Below are 24,325 nucleotides of genomic sequence, written 5' to 3' on the forward strand. Positions count from 1 at the left end.
TACATTCTTCATAAGGATATAGCCTACGTATCCCATTGTCCGGTAATCCTTATGCTTATAAAATACATGCTGGCCAGTTAATGTTGAAGACAGGGACTTTTCCAGCAGACTAATAGCTGCTGCAGCAGCTATATACTGCATAGAGCTGTTCAAAGCTTTCTGTGTTTTTGAAGGAAGCATATTTGGTCTAGAGTCAAGACCTGTATCCTCAAAACTAGAAAAAATATAGCCAGATTTCACATCCCAAGGGACTGAAATCATGGTGTGGAATATGCTAATGATCTTAGCTTTCCAGTTTTACATTAGTACTTCTAAAAACCAGAGTCTCCAGGCCAAGCCTGAAAACTGAGACCTTCATAGTATAGCTGTGCGATAGTGTCATAACTATAAAGGGAAGGGTAACAGCTGTCCTGTGTACAATACTATAAAATCCCTCCTGGCCAGAGACTCCAAAATCCTTTTCCCTGTAAAGGGTTAAGAAGCTCAGGTAACCTGGCTGGCATCTGACCTAAAGAACCAATAAGGGGACAAGATACTTTCAAATCTTGGGTGGGGAAAGGCTTTTGTTTGTGTTCTTTGTTTGGGAGTGCGTTCGCTCTCAGGACTGAGAGGGACCAGACATCAATCCAGGTTCTCCACATCTTTCTAAACAAGTCTCTCCTATTTCAAACTTGTAAGTAAATAGCCAGGCAAGGCGTCTTAGTTTTCCTTTGTTTTCTCAACTTGTAAATGTACCTTTGACTAGAGTGTTTATCTTTGTTTGCTGTACTTTGAACCTAAGACTAGAGGGGAGTCCTCTGAGCTCTTTAAGTTTGATTACCCTGTAAGGTTAATTTCCATACTGATTTTACAGAGATGATTTTTACCTTTTTCTTTAATTAAAAGCCTTCTTTTTAAGAACCTGATTGATTTTTCCTTGTTTTAGATCCAAGGGGGTTGGATCTGTATTCACCAGGAGTTGGTGGGAGGAAGGAGGGGAATGGTTAATTTCTCCTTGTTTTAGATCCAAGGGGGTTGGATCTGTATTCACCAGGAGTTGGTGGGAGGAAGGAGGGGAATGGTTAATTTCTCCTTGTTTTAGATCCAAGGGGGTTGGATCTGTATTCACCAGGAGTTGGTGGGAGGAAGGAGGGGAGATGGTTAATTTCTCCTTGTTTTAAGATCCAAGGGGTTTGGATCTGTATTCACCAGGGAATTGGTGAAAGGTTTCTCAAGGCTTCCCAGGGAGGGAATGGTGGCAGTGGGACCAGAGCTAAGCTGGTAGTTAAGCTTAGAAGTTTTCATGCAGGCCCCTACATTTGTACCCTAAAGTTCAAAGTGGGGATACAGCCTTGACAGATGGCCTTATGGATAAAGATGACTTCAAAGTGAAGACAAAATAAAGAGATGGAAAGGAAGTGAAAAAAGACTTGCCAAAAACATCACTCACCAAAATGGCATAAAGGTCAAAGCCAAAGGGGGAGTGTTCATCAAGTTATTTGCATTCTTTACTTTATCTATGGTAGCACTTGTTCTCAATCTTGATCATAGAATCATAGAATATCAGGGTTGGAAGGGACCTCAGAAGGTCATCTAGTCCAACCCCCTGCTCAAAGCAGGACCAATCCCCAACTAAATCATCCCAGCCAGAGCTTCGTCAAGCCTGACCTTAAAAACCTCTAAGGAAGGAGATTCCACCACCTCCCTAGGTAACCCATTCCAGTGCTTCACCACCCTCCTAGTGAAATAGTTTTTCCTAATATCCAACCTAAACCTCCCCCACTGCAACTTGAGACCATTACTCCTTGTTCTGTCATCTGGTACCACTGAGAACAGTCTAGATCCATCCTCTTTGGAACCCCCTTTCAGGTAGTTGAAAACAGCTATCAAATCTCCCCTCATTCTTCTCTTCTGCAGACTAAACAATCCCAGTTCCCTCAGCCTCTCCTCATAAGTCATGTGTTCCAGCCCCCTAATCATTTTTGTTGCCCTCCGCTGGACTCTTTCCAATTTTTCCACATCCTTCTTGTAGTGTGGGGCCCAAAACTGGACATAGTACTCCAGATGAGGCCTCACCAATGTCTAATAGAGGGAAATGATCTCTTCCCTCGATCTGCTGTGAATGCCCCTACTTATACAGCCCAAAATGCCGTTAGCCTTCTTCAAGGGCATACTGTTGACTCATATCCAGCTTCTAGTTCACTATAACCCCTAGATCCTTTTCATCCACATGTCTCTCTGATAAAAATGATCAGATAGGTGGGAGAGGTATCCTTTTATTGGACCAACCTCTGTTGTTGAAAGAAGCTTTTGAGCGAGCTCTGTGAAAGCTCAAGCTTGTCTCCCTCACCAACAGAAGTAGGTCCAATAAAGATATTACCTCACCTACCTTCTCTAATATCCTGGTACTAACATTGCTACAACACTGCACACAATTATCAGTTACTATTCATCCATGGAGAAACATTTCTTATTGTGAGACTTATACATTTATTTAACATGCCGTACTGGAAAAAGTGGTCCACTATCACTTTGAATGATTTTTGTAGACATTGTCAAACTGTTGGTTGAAACTTCAATTTTAATGCAAATTCCTCTTTTTTAGAATAAAAGTTTAAACTTTTCAAAAGTATTGAAGGCACTTGGGGTCCTAAATTCTACTGACTTTCGGTAGAACTTAGCTCCTGAGTCAATTAAGCATACTTAAAAATTTTACCCTGAATCTCTCAAAGAATGAATACAGTTAGTGGTCACCTGATATAACATCAGAACTGCCCTTTCAATGTTTTCTTACTTTGTTCTGTTCACGTTAAAATTTTAATTCCTAACTTATTGTCCCAGTGAAGTAGTAAAGTGAAAATGAAATTGTCCAGACTTTTTTTGTTAAAGCCAGGAAAAGTGCAAGAATTAAACAAAGCCACAAACACTAAAGTAAACTTTAAGACATTCTTTCAATTTTAACCTAAGCATGAGTTCCCAAACTGTAGTACTCCCACAGCATTCCTTTAAAATCAAAGGTACATGTGTTTACAGAATCTTTAGCAGATAGCATAAAACTCAAAACATTCAGGAGTTTGACTAACATACAGGATACCCTGCATAGGGAGTACAAAAAAGGAAAGCTCTCCCATATTTACAAACCAACTCACATGTGTCAAAAAATTCTATTACAGTTTAAACAAAGTAACAGTTGTTGTTTTTAAGAATACAAGATGCCAATATAATCTAATTCTCTTTATAAGAGCTATACGTGAAAGGCTGCACACTTACAAAATGCACTACCACCAAACATATGGTTTGAAGAGGAAACGAAAGGACTCCCCTAAGAGAAGGAAGATTAATGAATAACAAAACGTGCAAAGCAACCCACACCTAAAACAAGAAATACTATCTGGAAGAGGTGTGATTAAGAGTTTCTGAGCAATATGAATGAGCATAGCTTCAGGACTAGAACATAGTCAAGGAAAATTGCGTTTGGAACTTAAAATCATATGCTATTTCTGATGACTTAGTCTTTTATTCTGCATATCCATCAAAAGCTCATTCTGCTCCCACTAATGTTAATACAGATTTTCCGACTTACCTTAGTAGGATCAGGATTAGGTCCCAAATGTATGGTAAGGTTAAACTATATATGGCCCAATTCTGCTGAAGTTAAGCAGTATCTTACACCACAAGAAATCCTATTGAAATCAACTGAGTAAGCTACTAATTCAACCTGAGTAGTGGTGGCAACGCCTTTATGATTAGTACCTGAGACTTTGGCCAATTTAGTGTTAGAGGTACTCTTATGTCCCACCAACTCCAAGGATGGGTTCGCTATGTGCATTTCACAGAAATGCTCATATGGATGGGTGCTGGCTTCAGGGTTTTGCTATCATAAATGAGTGTAAGTGGAAGGATGTGTTTAGGATAGGCTGTAATGGGAGGGAGGCATCTGTAAATGTGATGTGATGTAGGTCAGGATTGGTTCTACGCTGTCCCAAAAAACACTGGGGTTCAGTTTCTGCTCCAGGTATCCTGTATTTTTCCAGGCCAGCAGACCCAACTCACTCAGAAGGGAGTGCATGGCATTGCTCAGCAGGGTCACTTCTAACAGAATAAGGAATTACACTCTGCCTTCTTTGGCCAGAACGATAATGTTCATCATGAAGCACGGCCATGAGAGTATGAGGCAGAAGAAAATGAAAATAAATCCTCAAGACTCCTTCCTGGATTTAGAAGGCTTCTCCACAGAGGGAAGGAAATAGTAGGCTAAGTGTGCTCTTACTTGTCACATGCAACCTCATCTGTCCATTCTATTTTGAACCAGAAGTGAATGTTTACCTAGGTGCATTAGTCTCTTATAACTAAAAATGTTCTATATTTCCCTCCCAAGTTTTAGCTATTTTGAAACTCAATACTTTTAAATCAATTTATTAATTCCCTCTCCCTTACCCATTCCAATGGAACAACAATCCATTGCATATATTTACAAGATGCAGAAAAACTCAACCTAGTCAGAGGAGAGCAGACTTTGGACTGAAATAAGATTCACTTATTAAAAAAAGCTATGCTTTTTATGGAACTGAGAGATCTGACCCTTAATCCTGCTATTTTTCTATATCTTTCTCCCTTGTCATGTAGGCTTTTTTTATTTCTCCATCAGATGTTGGTTTTAGCCCATATGCTACATTACTCTATGCCTTTTTCTCTACTCTGTCTATATTAATATAATTACTGATATATAACATTGATCCTGGTTTCCATTTCAAAAAATTTCTTTTCCACTCTCCATATGCCAGCATTCTGTCTTATATAGCATACACAAGATTACAAAAATACAGACTGCTGTCATAGTTTTGGTTTAATTATGTCTAAGATGACCAGATAGCAAGAGTAAAAATTGAGATGGTAGTGGGGGGTTATAGGTGCCTATATAAGACAAAGCCCTGAATATCTGGACTGTCCCTATAAAACTGGGACATCTGGTCACCCTAATTATGTCCCATTGTATCTTCCCCACAGATGACCAGATCAAACCAACTAAGGCCTGGTCTACACTACGACTTTAATTCGGATTTATCAGCTTTAATTTGAATTTACCCTGCAACCGTCCACACAACGACGCTATTTATTTCGATGTAAAGGGCCCTTTAAATCGATTTCTGTACTCCACCCCGATGAGCGGAGTAGCGCCAAAATCGATTTTAACATTTCGAATTAGGGATAGTGTGGCCGCAATTCGATGGTATTGGCCTCCGGGAGCTATCCCACAGTGCATCATTGTGACCGCTCTGGACAGCAATCTAAACTCGGATGCACTGGCCAGGTAGACAGGAAAAGCCCCGCGAACATTTGAATTTCATTTCCTGTTTGCCCAGCGTGGAGAGCACAGGTGACCACAGATAGCTCATCAGCACAGGTAACCATGCAGGCTGATAATCGAAAAAGAGCACCAGCATGGACCGTGAGGGAGATACTGGATCTGATCGCTGTATGGGGAGAGGATTCAGTGCTTGCAGAACTTCGTTCTAAAAGACGAAATGCCAAAACTTTTGAAAAAATCTCCAAGGGCATGATGGAGAGAGGCCACAATAGGGACTCAGATCAGTGCCGCGTGAAAGTCAAGGAGCTCAGACAAGCCTATCAAAAAACAAAGGAGGCAAACGGTCGCTCCGGGTCAGAGCCGCGGACATGCCGCTTCTACGCCAAACTGCATGCAATTCTAGGGGGGGCTGCCACCACTACCCCACCTGTGATCGTGGATTCCAGGTCGGGGATAGTCTCATCAGCGACACCTGAGGATTCTGCCGATGGGGGAGAGGAGGAGGAGGAGGAGGAGGATGAGCTTGCAGAGAGCACACAGCACTCCGTTCTCCCCAACAGCCAGGATCTTTTTCTCACCCTGACTGAAGTACCCTCCCAACCCTCCCAAGCCAGTACCCAAGACTCTGACCCCATGGAAGGGACCTCAGGTGAGTTTACCTTTTAAAATATAAAACTTGTTTTAAAAGCAAACGGTTTTTAATGATTACTTTGCCCTGAGGACTTGGGATGCATTCGCGGTCAGTTCAGCTACTGGAAAAGTCTGTTAACGTGTTTGGGGATGGAGCGGAAATCCTCCAGGGACATCTCCATGAAGCTCTCCTGGAGGTACTCCAAAAGCCTTGCCACAAGGTTTCTGGGCAGTGCAGCCTTATTCCGTCCTCCATGGTAGGACACTTGACCACGCCATGCTTGCAGCAAGTAATCTGGTATCATTGCCTGACAAAGCCTGGCAGCGTATGGTCCCGGTGTTTGCTGGCATTCAAGCAACATCCGTTCTTTATCTTGTTGTGTAATCCTCAGGAGAGTGATATCACTCCTGGTAACCTGGTTGAAATACGGGAACTTAATTAAGGGGACAGAGGTGGCCGTTCCTACTGGGCTGTTTGCCTGTGGCGGAAAATAAATCCTTCCCTGCAGTTAGCCAAGTGCAGATGGGAAATTGGCCCTGAGCTTTTCGCGTTTGGCTAGCTAGCAGGGATCTTCCCTGTTACCAGCCACGCGGTGGGGGGAGGGGTACCATGATCATCCCAGAGAATTCATGGTGTGGGGGGGGGTGGTTAGTTTGGTTCCTGCAGGGATCTTCCCTGATACCAGCCACGCGGTGGGGGGGAGGGGTACAGCGATCATCCCAGAGAATTCATGGCGGGGGGGGGGGTGGTTAGTTTGTTTTCTGCTGCTGCTGAATGTTAACAGAAAAACCGCAGCACTCTACAGGCTATGCTTGGTATGTGGGAAAGGAGGGCGCAGAAGCTGTAAGACAATGGCTTACCATGGCCGCATGCAAGCCAAATTCTGTTGCCCAGACCTGTGATCTCTAGCAGCAAAGCCACAGGCACTCAGCATTAAGAGGCAAAATGCGACCTTGCACAGAAATCACATGTGCTATGTAATGTGAATAGTGTTAGTCACCGTGAAAGAGTATAAGCATTGTTCTGCAAAATGTATCTTTTTAAACAATTCTCTCTTTTTTTCCCCTCCCTACAGCAGCTGCAAATTCCTCAAGCCTCCCTCCTCCATCCCGAAGGTTATCACAGATAAGGCGTCGTAAGAAGAGAACGCGAGACGAGATGTTTTCAGAAATTATGGAATCCAGCCGCAGTGACAGAGCTCATCTGAATGAGTGGAAGGAAACAGTTTCAAAGTATAGGAAAGAAGCCAGTGAAAGTGAGGACAGGAGGGACCAACGTGAGGACATGAGGGACCAACGTGAGGAGAGGTGGCGGCAGGAAGATCAGAGGAGGCAGGATGCAACGCTGGGGCTGCTGCGTGAGCAAACAGACATGCTCTGGCGTCTGGTGGAGCTTCAGGAACGGCTGCAGGAAAACAGACTGCCGCTTCAGCCCCTGTTCCACCCTCCCCCCTCCCCATGTTCCGTATCCTCCTCATCCAGACGTGTAAGAACGCAGGGGGGGAGGCTCCGTACACCTTCCCATTCCACCCCAGTAGACAGCCCAAGCAAAAGGCTGTCATTTTTTTAACCTTTTCTTAGTGGCTTTTTCCTTCCCAGCAATCCTCCTCCCAAATACCACCCGGGTTCCCTCCCTCTTTTTCTAATCTATTAATAAAGAATAAATGATTTTTAAATGATAGTGACTTTATTTGGTTTGAAAGAAAGCTGGGGGAAGGGGGAGGGTGGGTTCCTTACAGAAAATCAGTCAATAAAGGGGGCGGGTTTTCATGAAGGAGAAACAAACTCATATTTCACACTGTAGCCTGGCCAGTCATGAAACTGGTTTTTAAAGCTTCTCTGATGCACAGCGCTTCCTGGTGTGCTCTTCTAATCGCTCTGGTGTCTGGCTGCGCGTAATCAGCAGCCAGGCGATTTGCTTCAGCCTCCCACCCCGCCATAAAGGTCTCCCCCTTACTTTCACAGAGATTGTGGAGCATGCAGCAAGCAGAAATAACAATGGGGAGATTTCTTTGGCTGAGGTCAGAGCGAGTCAATAATGATCGCCAGCGACCTTTTAAACGGCCAAATGCACATTCTACCACCATTCTGCACTTGCTTAGCCTGTAGTTAAACAGCTCCTGACTCCTGTCCAGGCTGCCTGTGTATGGCTTCATGAGCCAGGGCATTAAGGGGTAGACTGGGTCCCCAAGAATAACTATTGGCATTTCAACATCCCCAACGGTTATTTTCTGGTCCGGAAAGTAAGTCCCTTGCTGCAGCCCTTTAAACAGAGTAGTGTTCCTGAAGACGCGAGCGTCATGAACCCTTCCCGCCCAGCCCGCGTTGATGTTGGTGAAATGTCCCTTGTGATCCACAAGTGCGTGCAGCACCATTGAAAAGTATCCCTTGCAGTTTATGTACTCGGTGGCTTGGTGCTCCGGTGCCAAGATAGGGATATGGGTTCCGTCTATCGCCCCACCACAGGTAGGGAATCCCATTGCAGCAAAACCATCCACTATGGCCTGCACATTTCCCAGAGTCACTAACTTTCGTAGCAGCACCTGAGTGATTGCTTTGGCTACTTGCATCACAGCAGCCCCCACAGTAGATTTGCCCACTCCAAATTGATTCCCGACTGACCGGTAGCTGTCTGGCGTTGCAAGCTTCCACAGGGCTATCGCCACGCACTTCTCAACTGTGAGGGCTGCTCTCATCTTGGTATTCTGGCGTTTCAGGGCAGCGGACAGCAAGTCACAAAGTTCCATGAAAGTGCCCTTACGCATGCGAAAGTTCCGCAGCCACTGGGAATCATCCCACACCTGCAACACTATGCGGTCCCACCAGTCTGTGCTTGTTTCCCTTGCCCAGAATCGGCGTTCCATGGATAGAATCTGCCCCATTAACAACATGATCTCCAAAGCACCGGGGCCCGTGGTTTCACAGAATTCTGTATCCGTGTCCGTGTCCATGTCAATGTCCCCATCACGCTTGTCGCTGCGCTGCCGCCGCCGCTGCCTCCTCGCCTCGTTTTTCTGGTCCTGGCTCAGCATAAACTCCACGAGAACGCGCGAGGTGTTTACAATGTTCATGACTGCTGTCTTGAGCTGAGCAGGCTCCATGCTTGCCATGGTATGGAGTCTGCAGTGTTCACCCACCCAGGAAAAAAGGCGCGAAATGGTTGTCTGCCGTCCGTTGCTTTCATGCAGGGAGGGAGGGAGGGAGGAGGGAGGGAGGAGGTGAGGCTGTACCCAGAACCACCTGCGACGATGTTTTTTGTCCCATCAGGCACTGGGATCTTAACCCAGAATTCCAATGGGCGCGGGAGACTGCGGGAACTATGGGATAGCTATGGGATAGCTACCCACAGTGCAACGCTGCAGAAATCGACGCTAGCCCTGGTACTTGGACGCACACCACCGAATTAATGTGCTTAGTGTGGCCGCATACATTTCGACTTTACACAACCTGTTTTTCAAATTCGAATTATATAAATTTGGATTAATCCCGTAGTGTAGACATACCCCAAGTTACACCAATACTAAAGCTTCCCAGTCAAAGCCTTAAAAATCCTATTTCCACTTTATTGAAGAATGCTTTTATATACAATATAAAGAACTGCATTCTTTACATATCAAAGACAAAGAAATGACAGTATGTGAAGCCCAAGTAAAGACACAATACAGTTTGCATGAAACCAAACTAGTCTCTGAGGTATGTAACAAACCCTCAATGTGCAAAGTGTATATATTGATGTTAAGATCAGTTGATATTTTGGGGAGAGTTCATATAAGTGCTATTGAGGTAACTTGTTTCAAACCCCAGAGGATGAAGCTTGGCTTCTGATAACATAGAGAAGATATTACAAAAGTAGTGGACAAAAGGCCTCTCAAACCAGTCAAAGTAATAAAAATCAGCTCAAACAAATCTGAGCAAAATGACAGTTAAAACTAAGAATTTACTAGTAAATTTTATAGCATTATTATACCTACAAGCTATTGAAATTTCCTGTAACATTAATAACACTGCTCTACAGCCAAAATGCTTCTGAAATAAATGTAGTCAAACTTTACTAATTCTGGGTCACTGAGAACGAAAATGATGCTTAAAATTGTTGATTGGCTCTAGTTTTCAAGATATGCTATTGGGTCAGTATATACGACCCTTGACTTGGGAATGGCAGAGGATAAGTGAGTTATAAAGGGAAGGGATCTCAATTTAAACCAGAAATGACTAAAATACATCTTTGACTGGATCTATGAATAAATCTATGACTGGGTTTGGACAGTACTTGCTTTTTAGGCAAAACAATGAATGATGCAATCTGAAGCTGATATTGCATCATACATGATATGAATTGCCTCATGTTATTCCTAGAAGTCATGGATGATGCAATCATAACGAAGCTTACATCACTCTGCTGAACAAATTGCCCTATATCAGCTCTAGAAATCATACAGTGTCGTGCTCTCTTATTTGTCAGGGTTTGATTTTGCAAAGGGACACATTTCTGTTTAGCTAAAGTGCGCAGAGATGCCTCGTACTTGTGTGAACTTTGTGTGCATCACAAAAGTTCAGTATAACCACTATGGTTAAGAAAACCTATCCCCTTTATTTTGGCTGCAAAATTGGAGATCAGGACAAGAGGCGGGCCCCACACATATGCTGCAACACTTGTGCAACAAATCGTCGCCAGTGGTTGAACAGAAAAAGGAAATCTATGCCTTTTGCAGTGCCAATGATTTGGAAAGAGCCAACAGATCCTACCAGCAATTGTTACTTCTGCATGGTGCCTCCAGTTGGGAAAAGTGTGTCAAAGAAGAAAAAGTGTGCATTATCCAAACATTCCATCAGCTATAAGCCCAGTACCCCACGGAGAAGGACTGCTGGTTCCTGATGCACCAGAATCATTCTCACTTGAGTCAGACGAAGAAGAGGAAGAGGATGAAACTTCTGGTCCTGAACCATCAATGTCACAGGACCCACATTTTCTCCCATCCTCCTCCTCTGAACCACACCTCATAACACAAGGTGAACTGAATGACCTTGTCAGGGATTTGGAACTACCCAAGAGTAAGGCAGAGCTGTTGGGCTCCAGACTACAGCAGTGGAATCTCCTGGCAGGTGATGTTAGGGTTTCCATGTTCCGTGAACGTCAAAAGGATCTTGTCCCATTCTTCTTCATGGAAGGTGATTTTGTAGCCTGCAACAACATCGATGGTGTCATGGCAGCCCTCAACATCGTTCACGATCCAGATGAGCGGAGACTGTTCATTGATTCATCGAAGACGAGTCTTAAAGCTGTTTTACTGCATAATGGCAATGTTTTGCCATCAATTCCAGTTGGTCATGCAGTCCATATGAAGGAAACCTATGACAACATGAAACAACTTTTGAGGTGCATAAACTATGCCCAACATCACTGGCAGCTTTGTGGCGATTTGAAGGTTGTTGCTCTCTTGCTTGTGTATCCAGTCTGCAGACCAAAGTACTGCTGTTTTCTCTGCGAATGGGATAGTCGTGCAAGAGATTCCCACTACATCAAGAAAGATTGGCCACTCCGACAGTCATTGGAGCCTGGGAGGAAAAGTGTTCAGCATCCACCACCTGTTGAATCAAGGAAGATTTTGTTACCACCCTTACACATCAAGCTGAGTCTGATGAAAAACTTTGTCAAGGCCATTGACACAACACAAGCAGCTTTCAAGTACCTCCGTGGAAAATTTCCAAGGTTAAGTGAAGCTAAGATAAAGGAAGGTGTCTTTGTTGGTCCTCAGATTCGTGAACTTCTTCGAGATGATGCATTTGACCATGCACTGCGTGGCAAGGAAAAGACGGCATGGAAAGCCTTCCAGTTTGTGGCAATAAATTTTCTCGGCAACAACAAGGCAGACAACTACAGGTTGTTGGTGGAAAACCTCCTCAAGGCATACAAAAGCCTTGGTTGCAACATGTCACTAAAGATACATTTTTTTGCACTCTCATCTAGATTTTTTTCCCCCGAACTGTGGAGCAGTGAGCGACGAGCATGGCGAGCGATTTCACCAGGACATTGCAACAATGGAAAAACGCTATCAGGGCAAATGGAGCCCATCAATGCTTGCACACTATTGCTGGACAGTGACAAGAGATGCTCCATTTAATGAATACAAGAGACAAGCCAAGAAGCGCCCAGTAGACACTGAATAGGACTAAACTATGTCCATAATAGTTTTTTGCCTTTTGTTTCATAATAAATTTTATTTATATAACCCTTTTGCTGATTTTTAAAGTGTTACATAAACAGGACAAGTGACATATTCTCATGTAAAGCAACCATAAACACATGAAAAGACCTAGGTTTACAATTTATGATTAAAACTCTACTATCTACACAGTATACATAGACATAAAATGTAAAAACTTAAATATCTCAGAAACAGTAGCCAATCAGTTGTTTTAATTGTCAGATTTGAATTCAGCACATCAAAATACATAATAAATAGCACATTTTATCTCTGAAGCAGACGACTTCTCAAAAATTGTAGACCAGTGTAACTTATCTCTAAAATAATACCTGCTTTTTTGTAAATTTAAATGAAAATTGGGTTTCAGGACTGAAGGATGTGGGATATGCATGAAGCAGTTATCCAATGTGCTTGCTTGTTGCACAGAAAAGAAGACCTAGACAGGGAACCGCATCAAAATATTGATATTGGGCCTCATCCAAGTGTACTCAAGTCAAAGGAAAGACTCCCCTTGACTTCAATGGCTGTTGAATCAGGCTCACTGTATGTCAAAGTTAGAGCTGTCAAAGTAGATTTAAACACTTCTGTTAGGTGTCCTTTTAGCTTTCTTAATATATGGAGATCCTGACAAACTGCACGGCTGCAGCGTGATGGGAAGACAAAGGCTTACATTTCTTCCAAGTACTTTCACCAAGTACGTGGTGCTCTTATTTGGTGCAAGTGTTTAGAACAGGGGTCTCAAACTCAAATGACCACAAGAGCCACATGAGGACCTGCGTCTGATGAAGTGGGCATTCACCCACTAAAGCTTATGCTCCAATACTTCTGTTAGTCTTAAAGGTGCCACAGGACCCTCTGTTGCTTTTTACAGATTCAGACTAACACAGCTACCCCTCTGATACATGAGGACTAGTGCATTGCCCAAGGGCCGCATCACTGACACCCCCCCTCGCTGGCCCCGGCTCCACCCCTACTCCACCCCTTCCATGAGGTCCTGCCTCTGCCCCGTCTCTTCTCCCACTCCTCCGAGCGTGCTCCTCCCCCCTTCCTCTTGGAAAGTGCTAAGCATTATACACAGCATACAGATCACTGCTGCTCCTACAATAAGTCATTTCCAAGCGGTTTTAATAAAATATATACACTTGGTAATGCACCTCACTCAAAGGACAAAACATGCACTTAGTTAGATTTACTTCTGTTAAAGCCCCCGCACTGCACTGGGCTGCACCACCACTCCACCACTGCTCTGCCTCTTCCAGGGGTGGCAGGTTTGTAGAAATTTTGGTGGTGCCCAGAAGCTGCCCCCCCAAACTCCACTCCCACCTGCCTAAGGCTCTGGGAGGGAGTTTGGGTGGGGCAGGGGGTGGGGGTGCAGACTGTGGTATGAAGTTTGGGTGCTGAGTGAAGGCTCCGGGCTGGGGCAGGGGGTGCAGGCTCTGGGATGGAGTTTGGGGCTAGGCGGGGGTGCAGAGGTGAGGCCAGGGGACACTCGGGGGAGGTGCGTGGGGGCAGCAGGCAGGGCCGGGGGAGAGACCCGGCCCCAAACATTGGGGAGCAGGGAGCTTAGCTGCCACATCAAGTAACTGGGGGGGGGGGGGAGAGGGGAGTTTGGCTGTGACTGGAAGTAACTGGGGGGGGGCATGGGGAGCTTGGCGGGCTGCAGGGAACAGCTCCGCGGGCCGCATGCGGCCCCCGGGCCGTGTGTTTGAGAACCCTGGCTTAGAAGTACTGGGTACTTGGTGGAAGGAGCTGCCTTTACCATGGAAAAATAAGGTTGTTATGGGCTGCTCTTGAGAAGGGCTGAGCATCCTCAAACCCTCTTAAATCAATAGGAATTGAGGGTGCTTAGCATCACCTCAACTCTGATAACACTTCTAGTTTTCAAATTCACATGCAAATCTGAGCCTCCAGTTCTGAAATCCTACTCTATCTGGATTACAGTCTGTTCTTTGCTGGCATCCGTAAGTATCTCTGATAGTAACACAAATCAAAACAGTGGTCTGTAATATGCATTACTTTACAATCTGACTGAGGATTCACTGTGAAGACCAGACAAATAGCATCTGTGAGAGCGTTATGTTTTCAGTTGAGAAGGAGGAAAGCTGAACCCACACCAGCAGAAGGAAATTCCTGGAAATGAACTGAATGTTCTGATACTGTAAAAAATCCCACTGATGTCACAGGGCATAAAACTGAGCAGAATTTCTCCTACAAGGGGCTAAATTCTAACAGCAATTACACCTGTGCAAACTTGAAATAAGGTCTCAGTGGTGGTTCCATGGATCTTAACTGCTCTAACTGAAGCACAAATCTGGCCCTTACTCCTTAATTTGATCACTTTCCCACTGAAGTCACGGCTACTTATCTTGACAGAACTTATATAATTCTTACTTAATTCTCTAAATTTGATAATAAATTACTGACTGTATTAACCCTCACTAAAAGCTGTGTTAGGTTTTTACAAGAAAAATTCCTAGCAGGGCTAGGGAACAAGTCCAGCAACATATTGGTGTGACCCATGATGCCCAGGGCAGCCCTCACTGGAAATGTCAAGGTCAGGGCAGGCTGCAAAAGGAGAGCAGATACTCTCAACACTTGAAATTATTCTCCTCAGCCAGTCACAAACTGTGCTTCTGATCCCCCACACTGGTTATCAAGAAGCAAAAAAGAAATCACAGCCCCCTTTATGCATTCCAGTTCTCTGGCTCCCATCACACCTAAGTCCAGTACAGTGAGAAGTTATTTTAAACTCTGCTCACATATACACAAATGTTCTTCTGACCCCAAAGGTTCAGCCACGTCACCAGGTCAGTATAGGTTTGGCTCTTACCCAAAATACCACGCTGCCAGCCAATCCTTCAGTGTCTGAAACTAAAGGTTTATTATAAAGGAAAAGGAAAGAACAAGAAGAGAGATGGTAAAACAGTCACATACATACATACAAAGACTTCAAAGTCCATATATCACGTTCCTAGCAGTACTGGTGAGTTTGCTGGCTTGAAAGTCCCCCTGGAATACATCCACAGCTTGGATGGGTCATTCAGTCCTTTGTGCAGAGCTTCAGTTTGTAGCAAAGTTCCTCCAGAGGTAAGAAGCAGGATTGAAGACAAAATGGAGAAAATGCAACTGTCTTTTATAGTCTCTTGCCATGCGGTCTATGTTTCCTTTGTTTCAAACACAAGCTGCCCAGCACATGGCTTGAAAGCCTCAGAGTTCTGTCCATAGGCATGTCCCTGCATGCCTAGCTGAGTCATAAGGTGTATCTGCCTTCTCTCAGTGGGTCAATTGTATAGTTGATGGCTCTCGATGGTCCATCAAGCAGGCTTGGCAGTGCTGATGCCAAACTGTCTGGGGGTGTCACCCAGAAGCATAGCACAAGTTTTGAAACAGAAATATATACATATCTATAACCCATAATGCAAAGGTGATACATACACATAAATTAGATTATCATATCTGGTAAATTAGGCCATGTAAGGTATCTGCAAAAATGTTATATCTGGCATAACTCATTACAATTTTACAGTATTTATATTCATAATATCCTCAAGTGTCCCCCAGATTCCATACAGTGTCACAGTTGGTATGTATTTTGGAGTATATAAAATTAGAGCACAGCCACATTAGCAAAGGTTAGTGAATTTATCTCTTTAAACCACCTATCACATAGTAATAGTTCACTCAATTCAATGGTGCATTTAAATTTTTCTGATTTCAACAAACATGTTACTCTTCTTCTCAGCTATTCTACTGGCTCCCAGTCCACCTTAAAATTAGGTTAGAAAGATTACTGCTGGCTTTTAAAGCCCAGTAAAGCCTCTTTAATTTGCACTGATTGGGAGACCCATTGCAAATGAGTGAATTGGGGGAATTAGTAAGGAAAAGAACTATGTAGTTTGACAACTGTAGTTTACTTTCACTTACTCATAATACCCAACTTCCAGTACACCTCTACCCCGATATAACGCGACCCGATATAACACGAATTCAGATATAACGCGGTAAAGCAGTGCTCGGGGGGGGGGGGGAGAGGGGGTGGCTGCACACTCTGGTGGATCAAAGCAACTTTGATATACGCGGTTTCACCTATAACACGGTAAGATTTTTTGGCTCCCGAGGACAGTGTTATATCGAGGTAGAGGTGTATATGAAACCACAGGGCTGCCTCTGCTATTAAACCTCTAAGAGGGGAAAGCCTGCCAATTTTTTTAGCAGATTATAAAATACACAGATTAGAGAAGCACTGCAGCCCTTCAATTCCTTCATCATTCATGTTTGTTCCTTTCTTGCCCTTACTTGTTCCTTTCTTATCTTACTAGTAATAAAATATATCTGGGGGGTGTCCAGGATATGAGAGGCTAAATACAGAGACTAATACACAGGTGCAGAGGGAGTCAAAAACTGTCATTTCAATCTTCCATCCCCTTCCTGTGTATATGTTTATGAATCCCTTAAATTTAGGCCTTTAGTATTTTAGGGATTTTTGCACCAGGGTAGCTACATCAATGTGCGGTAAATTGCACCAGTGCTAGTCACTTTGCACCAATGCATCACATCTACAGGTATGTCTACACTGCCCACGTTACAGCCATGGCAGCGATGTGACGTGGGCAGTGTAGATGCGCTTTATCGCCGGGGAGAGCTCTCCTAGCAATTTAAAAAAAACCCACCCTGAATGAGTGGTGGTTGCTTTATCGCCAGGAGCGTGGCTCCTGGCAATAAACTGCTGTCTATACCGGTGCTTTTCAGCACTAAAACTTTTGTTGCTCAGGGGGGTGTTTTTTCACACCCCTGAACGACTAAAGTTTTAGCATTGAAAGTGGTAATATAGACCCAGTGTAAATTGAGGAGTTGTACCAGCATAATTACACCAACGCAAAAATCCCTATTGTAAGAAAGGGCAGGCATGCTTACAATTCACAACCACTTACCAATACAGCAGTATGCACAAAGGGGGAATGTATATGATAGTTGTGCATGCACATGAGTTAACTCACCACTATAGCTTTTAGTGATACATTTTTGAGTACTCAACTATCTATTGTGTATTAAATCTAAAATATGTTTGTCTGTTTTACAACATCAATGTCAATGCAAATTATGAGAAGTTTCAAGGATATTAACTTTAGCCAGGAGCAAATGAATTTATACTTCAATGAAAAATCCTGCCATTGACTCAGTATGTATAATATATTTTGCAATAAACTCGACATAAATTTGTTCCTATTTGATTTAATTTAATGAAGGAACTGTCCAAAATGCGAAGTCTCTATTCTTGTGTAAAACTGAGTTTGAGAAAATGGACCTGATTCTCACTTACATCATAGCCTCTTTTTGCCAGAGTCATGTACAGGGACCTTGATGTAAAGAGAATCAGCCCCCACAACGCAACAAAAATGTGACAAAACGAACAAAATTGAGTCCACCTCCTCCATGAAGTCCCCAATTAAAACCATCTGTGTAGACTGTTGAAAGGGGAAATAATTCGGTTTCTGTAATACAATACCTCATCAGGACTTGCTTACAAAATAGTCTTCTAATCAAAAGAAATCTGTTCCCTTGGCATATCTCTTATATTATCCTGTAATTTATCATTGTTAAAGATGACTAAGCTGCCTAAAGCTTTAATCCAGTAACAGGATTCACTATTGTGGACCCTTTATGCTTAGAGAACTGTCTCATTTTCCCTTGATATATGGTAGATTTACAGGTATAACTGTCACCAAGGTTGATGGCAATTCTATGTGTGTGTATTCCCCCACACATCAGATCAATAGTCCCATTAGCTGTAACAGCTCTTACATATATTTGTAAGAATACTATATTGTAGCCAGAGGGCCTGATACAAAGCCCACTGAAGTAAATGGAGTCTTTCTGGGTCTGATCCACTGAACTCAATTGAAAGACTGGGATTATGGTCCTATCATGCCCCTAGACATGCTGATAGTTCTGAGCCTACTTCAGAAAAAGTAGCATAATATTTATGTATGAGACTAAAGTTAATGCTCTCTAGGCAAAGGTTCTGTGGATGAGGGGAAACCAGTGGATGTGTTATTCCTTGACTTTAAGCGGAGTGCCCCAAGGGTCGGTCCTGGAGCCAGTTTTGTTCAATATCTTCATTAATGATCTGGAGGATGGCGTGGACTGCACTCTCAGCAAGTTTGCAGATGACACTAAACTGGGAGGAGTGGTAGATACGCTGGAGGGTACGGATATGATACAGAGGGACCTAGACAAATTAGAGGATTGGGCCAAAAGAAACCTGCACTTAAGACGGAAGAATCCCATGCACTGCTACAGACTAGGGACTGAATGGCTAGGCAGCAGTTCTGCAGAAAAGGACCTAGGGGTTATAGTGGATGAGACGCTGGATACGAGTCAACAGTATGCCCTTGTTGCCAAGAAGGCTAACAGCATTTTGGGCTGTATAAGTAGGGGCATTCACAGCAGATCGAGGGAAGTGATCATTTCCCTCTATTCGGCATTGGTGAGGCCTCATCTGGAGCACTGTGTCCAGTTTTGGGCCCCACACTACAAGAAGGATGTGGAAAAATTGGAAAGAGTGCAGCGGAGGGCAACAAAAATGATTAGGGGGCTGGAACACATGATTTATGAGGAGAGGCTAAGGGAACTGGGATTATTTAGTCTGCAGAAGAGAAGAATGAGGGGGGATTTGATAGCTGTTTTCAACTACCTGAAAGGGGGTTGCAAAGAGGATGGATCTAGACTGTTCTTAGTGGTACTAGACGACAGAACAAGGAGTAATGGTCTCAAGTTGCAGTGGGGGAGGTTTAGGTTGGATATTAGGAAAAACTTTTTCAGTAGGAGGGTGGTGAAGCACTGGAATGGGTTACCTAGGGAGGTGGTGGAATCTCCTTCCTTAGAGGTTTTTAAGGTCAGGCTTGACGAAGCCCTGGCTGGGATAATTTAGTTGGGAATTGGTCCTGCTTTGAGCAGGGGGTTGGACTAGATGACCTCCTGAGGTTCCTTCCAACCCTGATATTCTATGATTCTATGATTCTGTGAACAGATGCAAATCATTCTTACTAGTCATTAGAGCTTTAAAATGAAGGCACTCTGGAAATAAAAATTTAAACTCCAGTTTCAACTAAAGTTTCAGTTTAATAAAAGGTTTTTTGGAGTGTACATATTGGATCAATGTTCTCTTCTCTAAATGCTATGGCCCAGCTAACCTTCACCCGTTTGCTGGCTTATCCATAGTGTTTCTGGCAGACTAGAAGCATAGAAATACAGAGCTAAGGCTCATGCTCCTTATACAGGGAACACCCAACTCCAGTTGCATAGCCAGAATCTGTCACCACACACTGATCTAAACTGGATGGATCAGACTAAGGCTGATTTAAAATCCTGAAAAAATATTCATTGTTGTTCATTCTTGCCCTTTCATTCAAAAGTCCCAGTCCATGGGTTTTCTATTACCCAGTTGAGATAATGGAATCTGTCTATGGCAGATTGCGATGTACTTAATCTGGCTGAATAGTTGCTTATACCAGGGCTTCTCAACCTTTTTCTTTCTTAGGCCCCTCCAACACGCTATAAAAACTCCATGGTCCACTTATGCTACAAGAACTGTTTTTCTGCATATAAAAGCCTGGGTCCGCATTAGGGGATAGCAAGCAGGGCAATTGGCCAGGCCTGTGCCACAGGGGCCTCCGCAAAGCTAGGTTGCTCAGGCTTCAGCCCCGGGTGGTGGGGCTCAGGGTCCTGGGCTTTAGCCCCATCCAGTGGGCTTTGTGCTCTAAGCCCCAGCAAGTCTAATGCCAGCCTGGCTTGACGGACTTCCTGAAACCTGCTCGTGGCATACCATCACCACCACCCCCCCAACTCCCTGGGGGCTCCAGACCTCTGGTTGAGAATCACTGGCTTATACCATGATTTCAGGGGTACTACTCAGTGGAATTAATCATGGTGTAGAAAGGTCTACAATGTACCAATATCAGAGTCTGGCACTTACCTGTCATACTTCAAAGTGATACAGGCTCAAACTTCTTCCCAACATCCCTGATATCTGTACTGGGCCATAAAACCACTCTATTGTGAAATATGTAGTCGCTTTGAGTATCCCAAGTATTTTAAAAACCAATTTTAGAACCACTGTAAATATGGTTGGGAGTTCAGGCAATGCTTATCTCTACAGAACTATACAAAATGGATACACTAGCTACAAATACGGAAAAACACTTTTTAAAAATTTGTTTAATCTAGTAACATGACACCTGGACTTATGGACCTGATTCTGATTGCATTTACAATGGTTAAATCAGGAGTGGAAGGTGGTGAAGTATGTGATGGTCCTTAGTTCCTGTGAGATTTTTTTTCATAGTCCCCACAAAATGACAGACAGAGGTGATCAAGCAGGAGGTTATAAAAGAAAGCACTGGACAAAGGCTCACACTGAGACATGCAGGGAGTTTGGACAGGAGAGAATGGGATGGACTGGCCACGGTCAGGAGGTGACCTAGGAGAATGGTTCTGAAACACAAACAGAAGGATCCTGGATAGCCCTCAACAACCCTGAGCCCCAGCTCAAAGAAGCTCTGGAGTGGTGAGGAAAATGAGGCAGAGAAAGGTGTGTAGGGTTTATTTTTGTACAGATCTGGGTATTTGCTCTTTATTTCATAGCATGAGAATGCTGGTTTAGAATCTCTTGCAAAGTCTGTGTGTACGTGTCTACACCAACCACGTGCCCCCTTTAAGCTACTCATAGGATATCTTAAGTTTCACCATTACAGCATGAGAAGTATTGGGTGCCGAGCAATAAGAATGTTGAGCAAACAATGAAACACAGACAGAAAAATGGTTAGTAACGTAACATTGGACCCTAATTTCCAGATGATATGACATGACGGGTGCCCGCAACTCCTATGAAAGTCACATGTACACCTCACCTCACAAGAGAAAATCATCATGTCACAAGATTGGACCCAGGATTTTTTGTGAGAATCATAAATTGTATGGATTAGACAAATGCAAATTAATAAAATTTCACTGTATTGTGAGTTGTAAGGTATGTTTGTTTAAATTACATATATACTATACATACAGAACTAGAAAACAAGGAATGTACCTTAAACAGACCTCTTTGAGATGGACTTTCCTCATTATGAAAAATTGTAACAAACATGGATGAGTTTCTGATAATGTGATACCTAGGAAATATGCTAGTCCATATTATAACCAGTGATATGAGCAGGTAAACCTTTCAATGCCTCATGACAAAACACTGCAGGGCAAGTATGTGTAAGTAGCAACCTATCTATGAGCCTGTGGATTAAATGCCAACCAGTCTGGCAGAAATGCAGATCTGCTGACCTTTCCAACAGGATCTGCACAGAGAAATCTGTGAAATTAAAGGGCAGAATCTGGTATTGGTTTCTCTACACAGACTGCATTAAGAAATTAGCTGATGCTTTCAAGTAAACAGCTCTTCAAAAGGCAGAATCATGCACTAAATACCAAGGCCTGTGAATACATATTATCATATACAAAGAGAATGCCTATTAAGAAAATGTAAACCACCCTACACATTGGTATATTTCTATATATTGTCGTATACGTGTACCACTCTTTACAAGCATGCTACTCAGTGGAGGACGGACACAGACATGCCTATAGAACTTTAAAATCTGAACTATTTCCCCTTTAATTATTGGGAAAAAAGTGTCAATCTATCTTTTTTTCATGATCTTTTCTAAAACAAAATACATTCAATTGCAAGTTTTGCCTCTTACCCATCCCACTGCATTTTGGTACTGGCAGAGTCCCAAAACAGTCTGTAAGCTTACATATTGGCCCTGACTGATTTCAACAGGGCTCCAAGTAGCTGCAGCGGGTTGTCTGTGGGCGAGGAGAGACCAAGCTTAAGCATATTCTCACCAGCAACCACACACCGCACCATAACAACTCTAACTCAGGAACCAACCCATGCAACAAACCTCGATGCCAACTCTGCCCACATATCTACACCAGCAACATCATCACAGGACCTAACCAGATCAGCTACATCATCACCGGCTCATTCACCTGCATGTCCACCAATGTTATATATGCCATCATGTGCCAGCAATGCCCCTCTGCTATTTACATTGGCCAAACTGGACAGTCACTACGCAAGAGAATAAATGGACACGTCAGATATCAGGAATGGCAATATACAAAAACCTGTAGGAGAACACTTCAACCTCCCTGGCCACACAATAGCAGATGTAAAGGTAGCCATCTTACAGCAAAAAAACTTCAGGACCAGACTCCAAAGAGAAACTGCTGAGCTCCAGTTCATTTGCAAATTTGACACCATCAGATCAGGATTAAACAAAGACTGTGAATGGCTATCCAACCACAGAAGCAGTTTCTCCTCCCTTGGTGTTCACACCTCAACTGCTAGCAGAGCACGTCACCCTCCCTGATTGAACTAACCTCGTTATCTCCATACTGATTTATACTTGCCTCTGGAAATTTCCATTACTTGCATCTGAAGAAGTGAGGTTCTTACCCACGAAAGCTTATGCTCCCAATACTTCTGTTAGTCTTAAAGGTGCCACAGGACCCTCTGTCGCTTTTTACAGATTCAGACTAACACGGCTACCCCTCTGATAGTAATGATTAGTCACTCAAAATGCAGATTTCCCCTCCCCCCCCAAACGCTGTAATAAGACTATTATTCATCTCCATTCTAACCCAATGCAACTTGCCTACACTCATTTGCTCTCCAACCACAAAAGAAAACAAAGCTTGTCTGGCTGTACAAAAGGTTCTTCCAACAATAAGCTCTGTTCCTTGCAGGCTGTCAACAATACACTTCAGTTATCAATGATGACCCTCATCACATGCTTGAGAAATACACAGCATCAATACACAGCATCACCTAATGACAAATCTTTTCCCACACAAGATACTGATCTGATTAGCATGTTGACATGTTAGAATAAGTAATAGGCTAACATTTTAAAGAATCTTGAATCTGTACAATTTACTCCAAATCATTTTTTCACATCTTGCCTTTCACCTGTTGTCAGTGCCAAAACTGCACGTAATAGAGGAGGAGGAGGAAACAGCTGGATCTGTTCCATGTTCATACTCCTAAAAGGTCAGTGCATACATATATATATTTTAGTTCCATTGTACTTTTCAAACCCTGTTTTGGGTATGCATGAAGGTATCTTGCTTAATTCTCTGTTTGCTGAGGGCAATATAATGCACCGCATTATTCATTTAGAAAATGATGCCTTTAAGAAGGGACTTATGTTCTTATGACATAAAACCAAAATCTGCCTTCTGCCTGCTTGTGGTAATTAAAGATACCATGGCACTTTTTACAAAAATACAGGGGCCAAAGCAGTAGTGTAGTTGTGGGTGAACTGGTTAAGCATCAAAGTTATGGGAAAGTTGAGGTTTTGATGTGAAATCAGGTGAAATTTAGTGATTTCAACTCTGTTGGAAGGTGAAGTTACTGGAAAAGGTGCAAGCCCAAGTTAATCAAAACAACCACAAGCCCATCCTTCTTCCTTTGTGTCTTGGCATGGGTGGGGACTTAGGCCTGGTCTATACTATGACTTTAATTCGGATTTAGCAGCGTTAAATCGAATTAACCCTGCACCCGTCCACACAACGAAGCCATTTATTTCGAAATAAAGGGCTCTTAAAATCGATTTTTGTACTCCACCCCGACGAGCGGAGTAGCGCCAAAATCAATATTGTCATTTCGAATTAGGGTTAGTGTGGCCGCAATTCGATGGTATTGGCCTCTGGGAGCTGTCCCACATTGCACCATTGTGACCGTTCTGGACAGCAATTTGAACTTGGATGCACTGGCCAGGTAGACAGGAAAAGCCCCGCGAACATTTGAATTTTATTTCCTGTTTGCCCAGCATGGAGAGCACAGGTGACCACAGATAGCTCAGCTCATCAGCACAGGTAACCATGCAGGCCGATAATCGAAAAAGAGCACCAGCATGGACCGTACGGGAGGTACTGGATCTGATTGCTATATGGGGAGAGGATTCAGTGCTAGCAGAACTTCGTTCGAAAAGACGAAATGCCAAAACTTTTGAAAAAATCTCCAAGGGCATGATGGAGAGAGGCCACAATAGGGACTCAGATCAGTGCCGCGTGAAAGTCAAGGAGCTCAGACAAGCCTATCAAAAAACAAAGGAGGCAAACGGTCGCTCCGGGTCAGAGCCGC

The 24,325-nt window shown here is 43.4% G+C and overlaps 2 protein-coding genes across 3 annotated transcripts in view; one reads left to right on the forward strand and one right to left on the reverse strand.

Moving 5' to 3' along the window:
* RNF13 (ring finger protein 13) overlaps positions 1–24,325 on the reverse strand; it is a 135,722-nt gene that overhangs the window by 53,195 nt on the left and 58,202 nt on the right. The window lies entirely within an intron of this gene.
* LOC135973490 (uncharacterized) lies at positions 5,264–7,634 on the forward strand. Its single transcript, XM_065556908.1, has 2 exons — positions 5,264–5,936; positions 6,994–7,634. Exons 1-2 carry the CDS (start codon positions 5,390–5,392, stop codon positions 7,485–7,487), a joined length of 1,041 nt encoding a protein of 346 aa, XP_065412980.1. The 5' UTR covers positions 5,264–5,389; the 3' UTR covers positions 7,488–7,634.

Source organism: Chrysemys picta, chromosome 9 (genome assembly GCF_011386835.1).
Source record: "Chrysemys picta bellii isolate R12L10 chromosome 9, ASM1138683v2, whole genome shotgun sequence".
NCBI classification, from domain to species: Eukaryota; Metazoa; Chordata; order Testudines; family Emydidae; genus Chrysemys; species Chrysemys picta.

What these genes read in the sequence shown, in the direction of transcription:
- LOC135973490 (XM_065556908.1), top strand. Translation starts at nt 5,390, where the DNA reads ATGCAGGCTGATAATCGAAAAAGAGCACCAGCATGGACCGTGAGGGAG. An exon ending in CCCCATGGAAGGGACCTCAG is followed by an intron (nt 5,937 to 6,993) that starts GTGAGTTTACCT and finishes CCCTCCCTACAG; the next exon opens with CAGCTGCAAATTCCTCAAGC.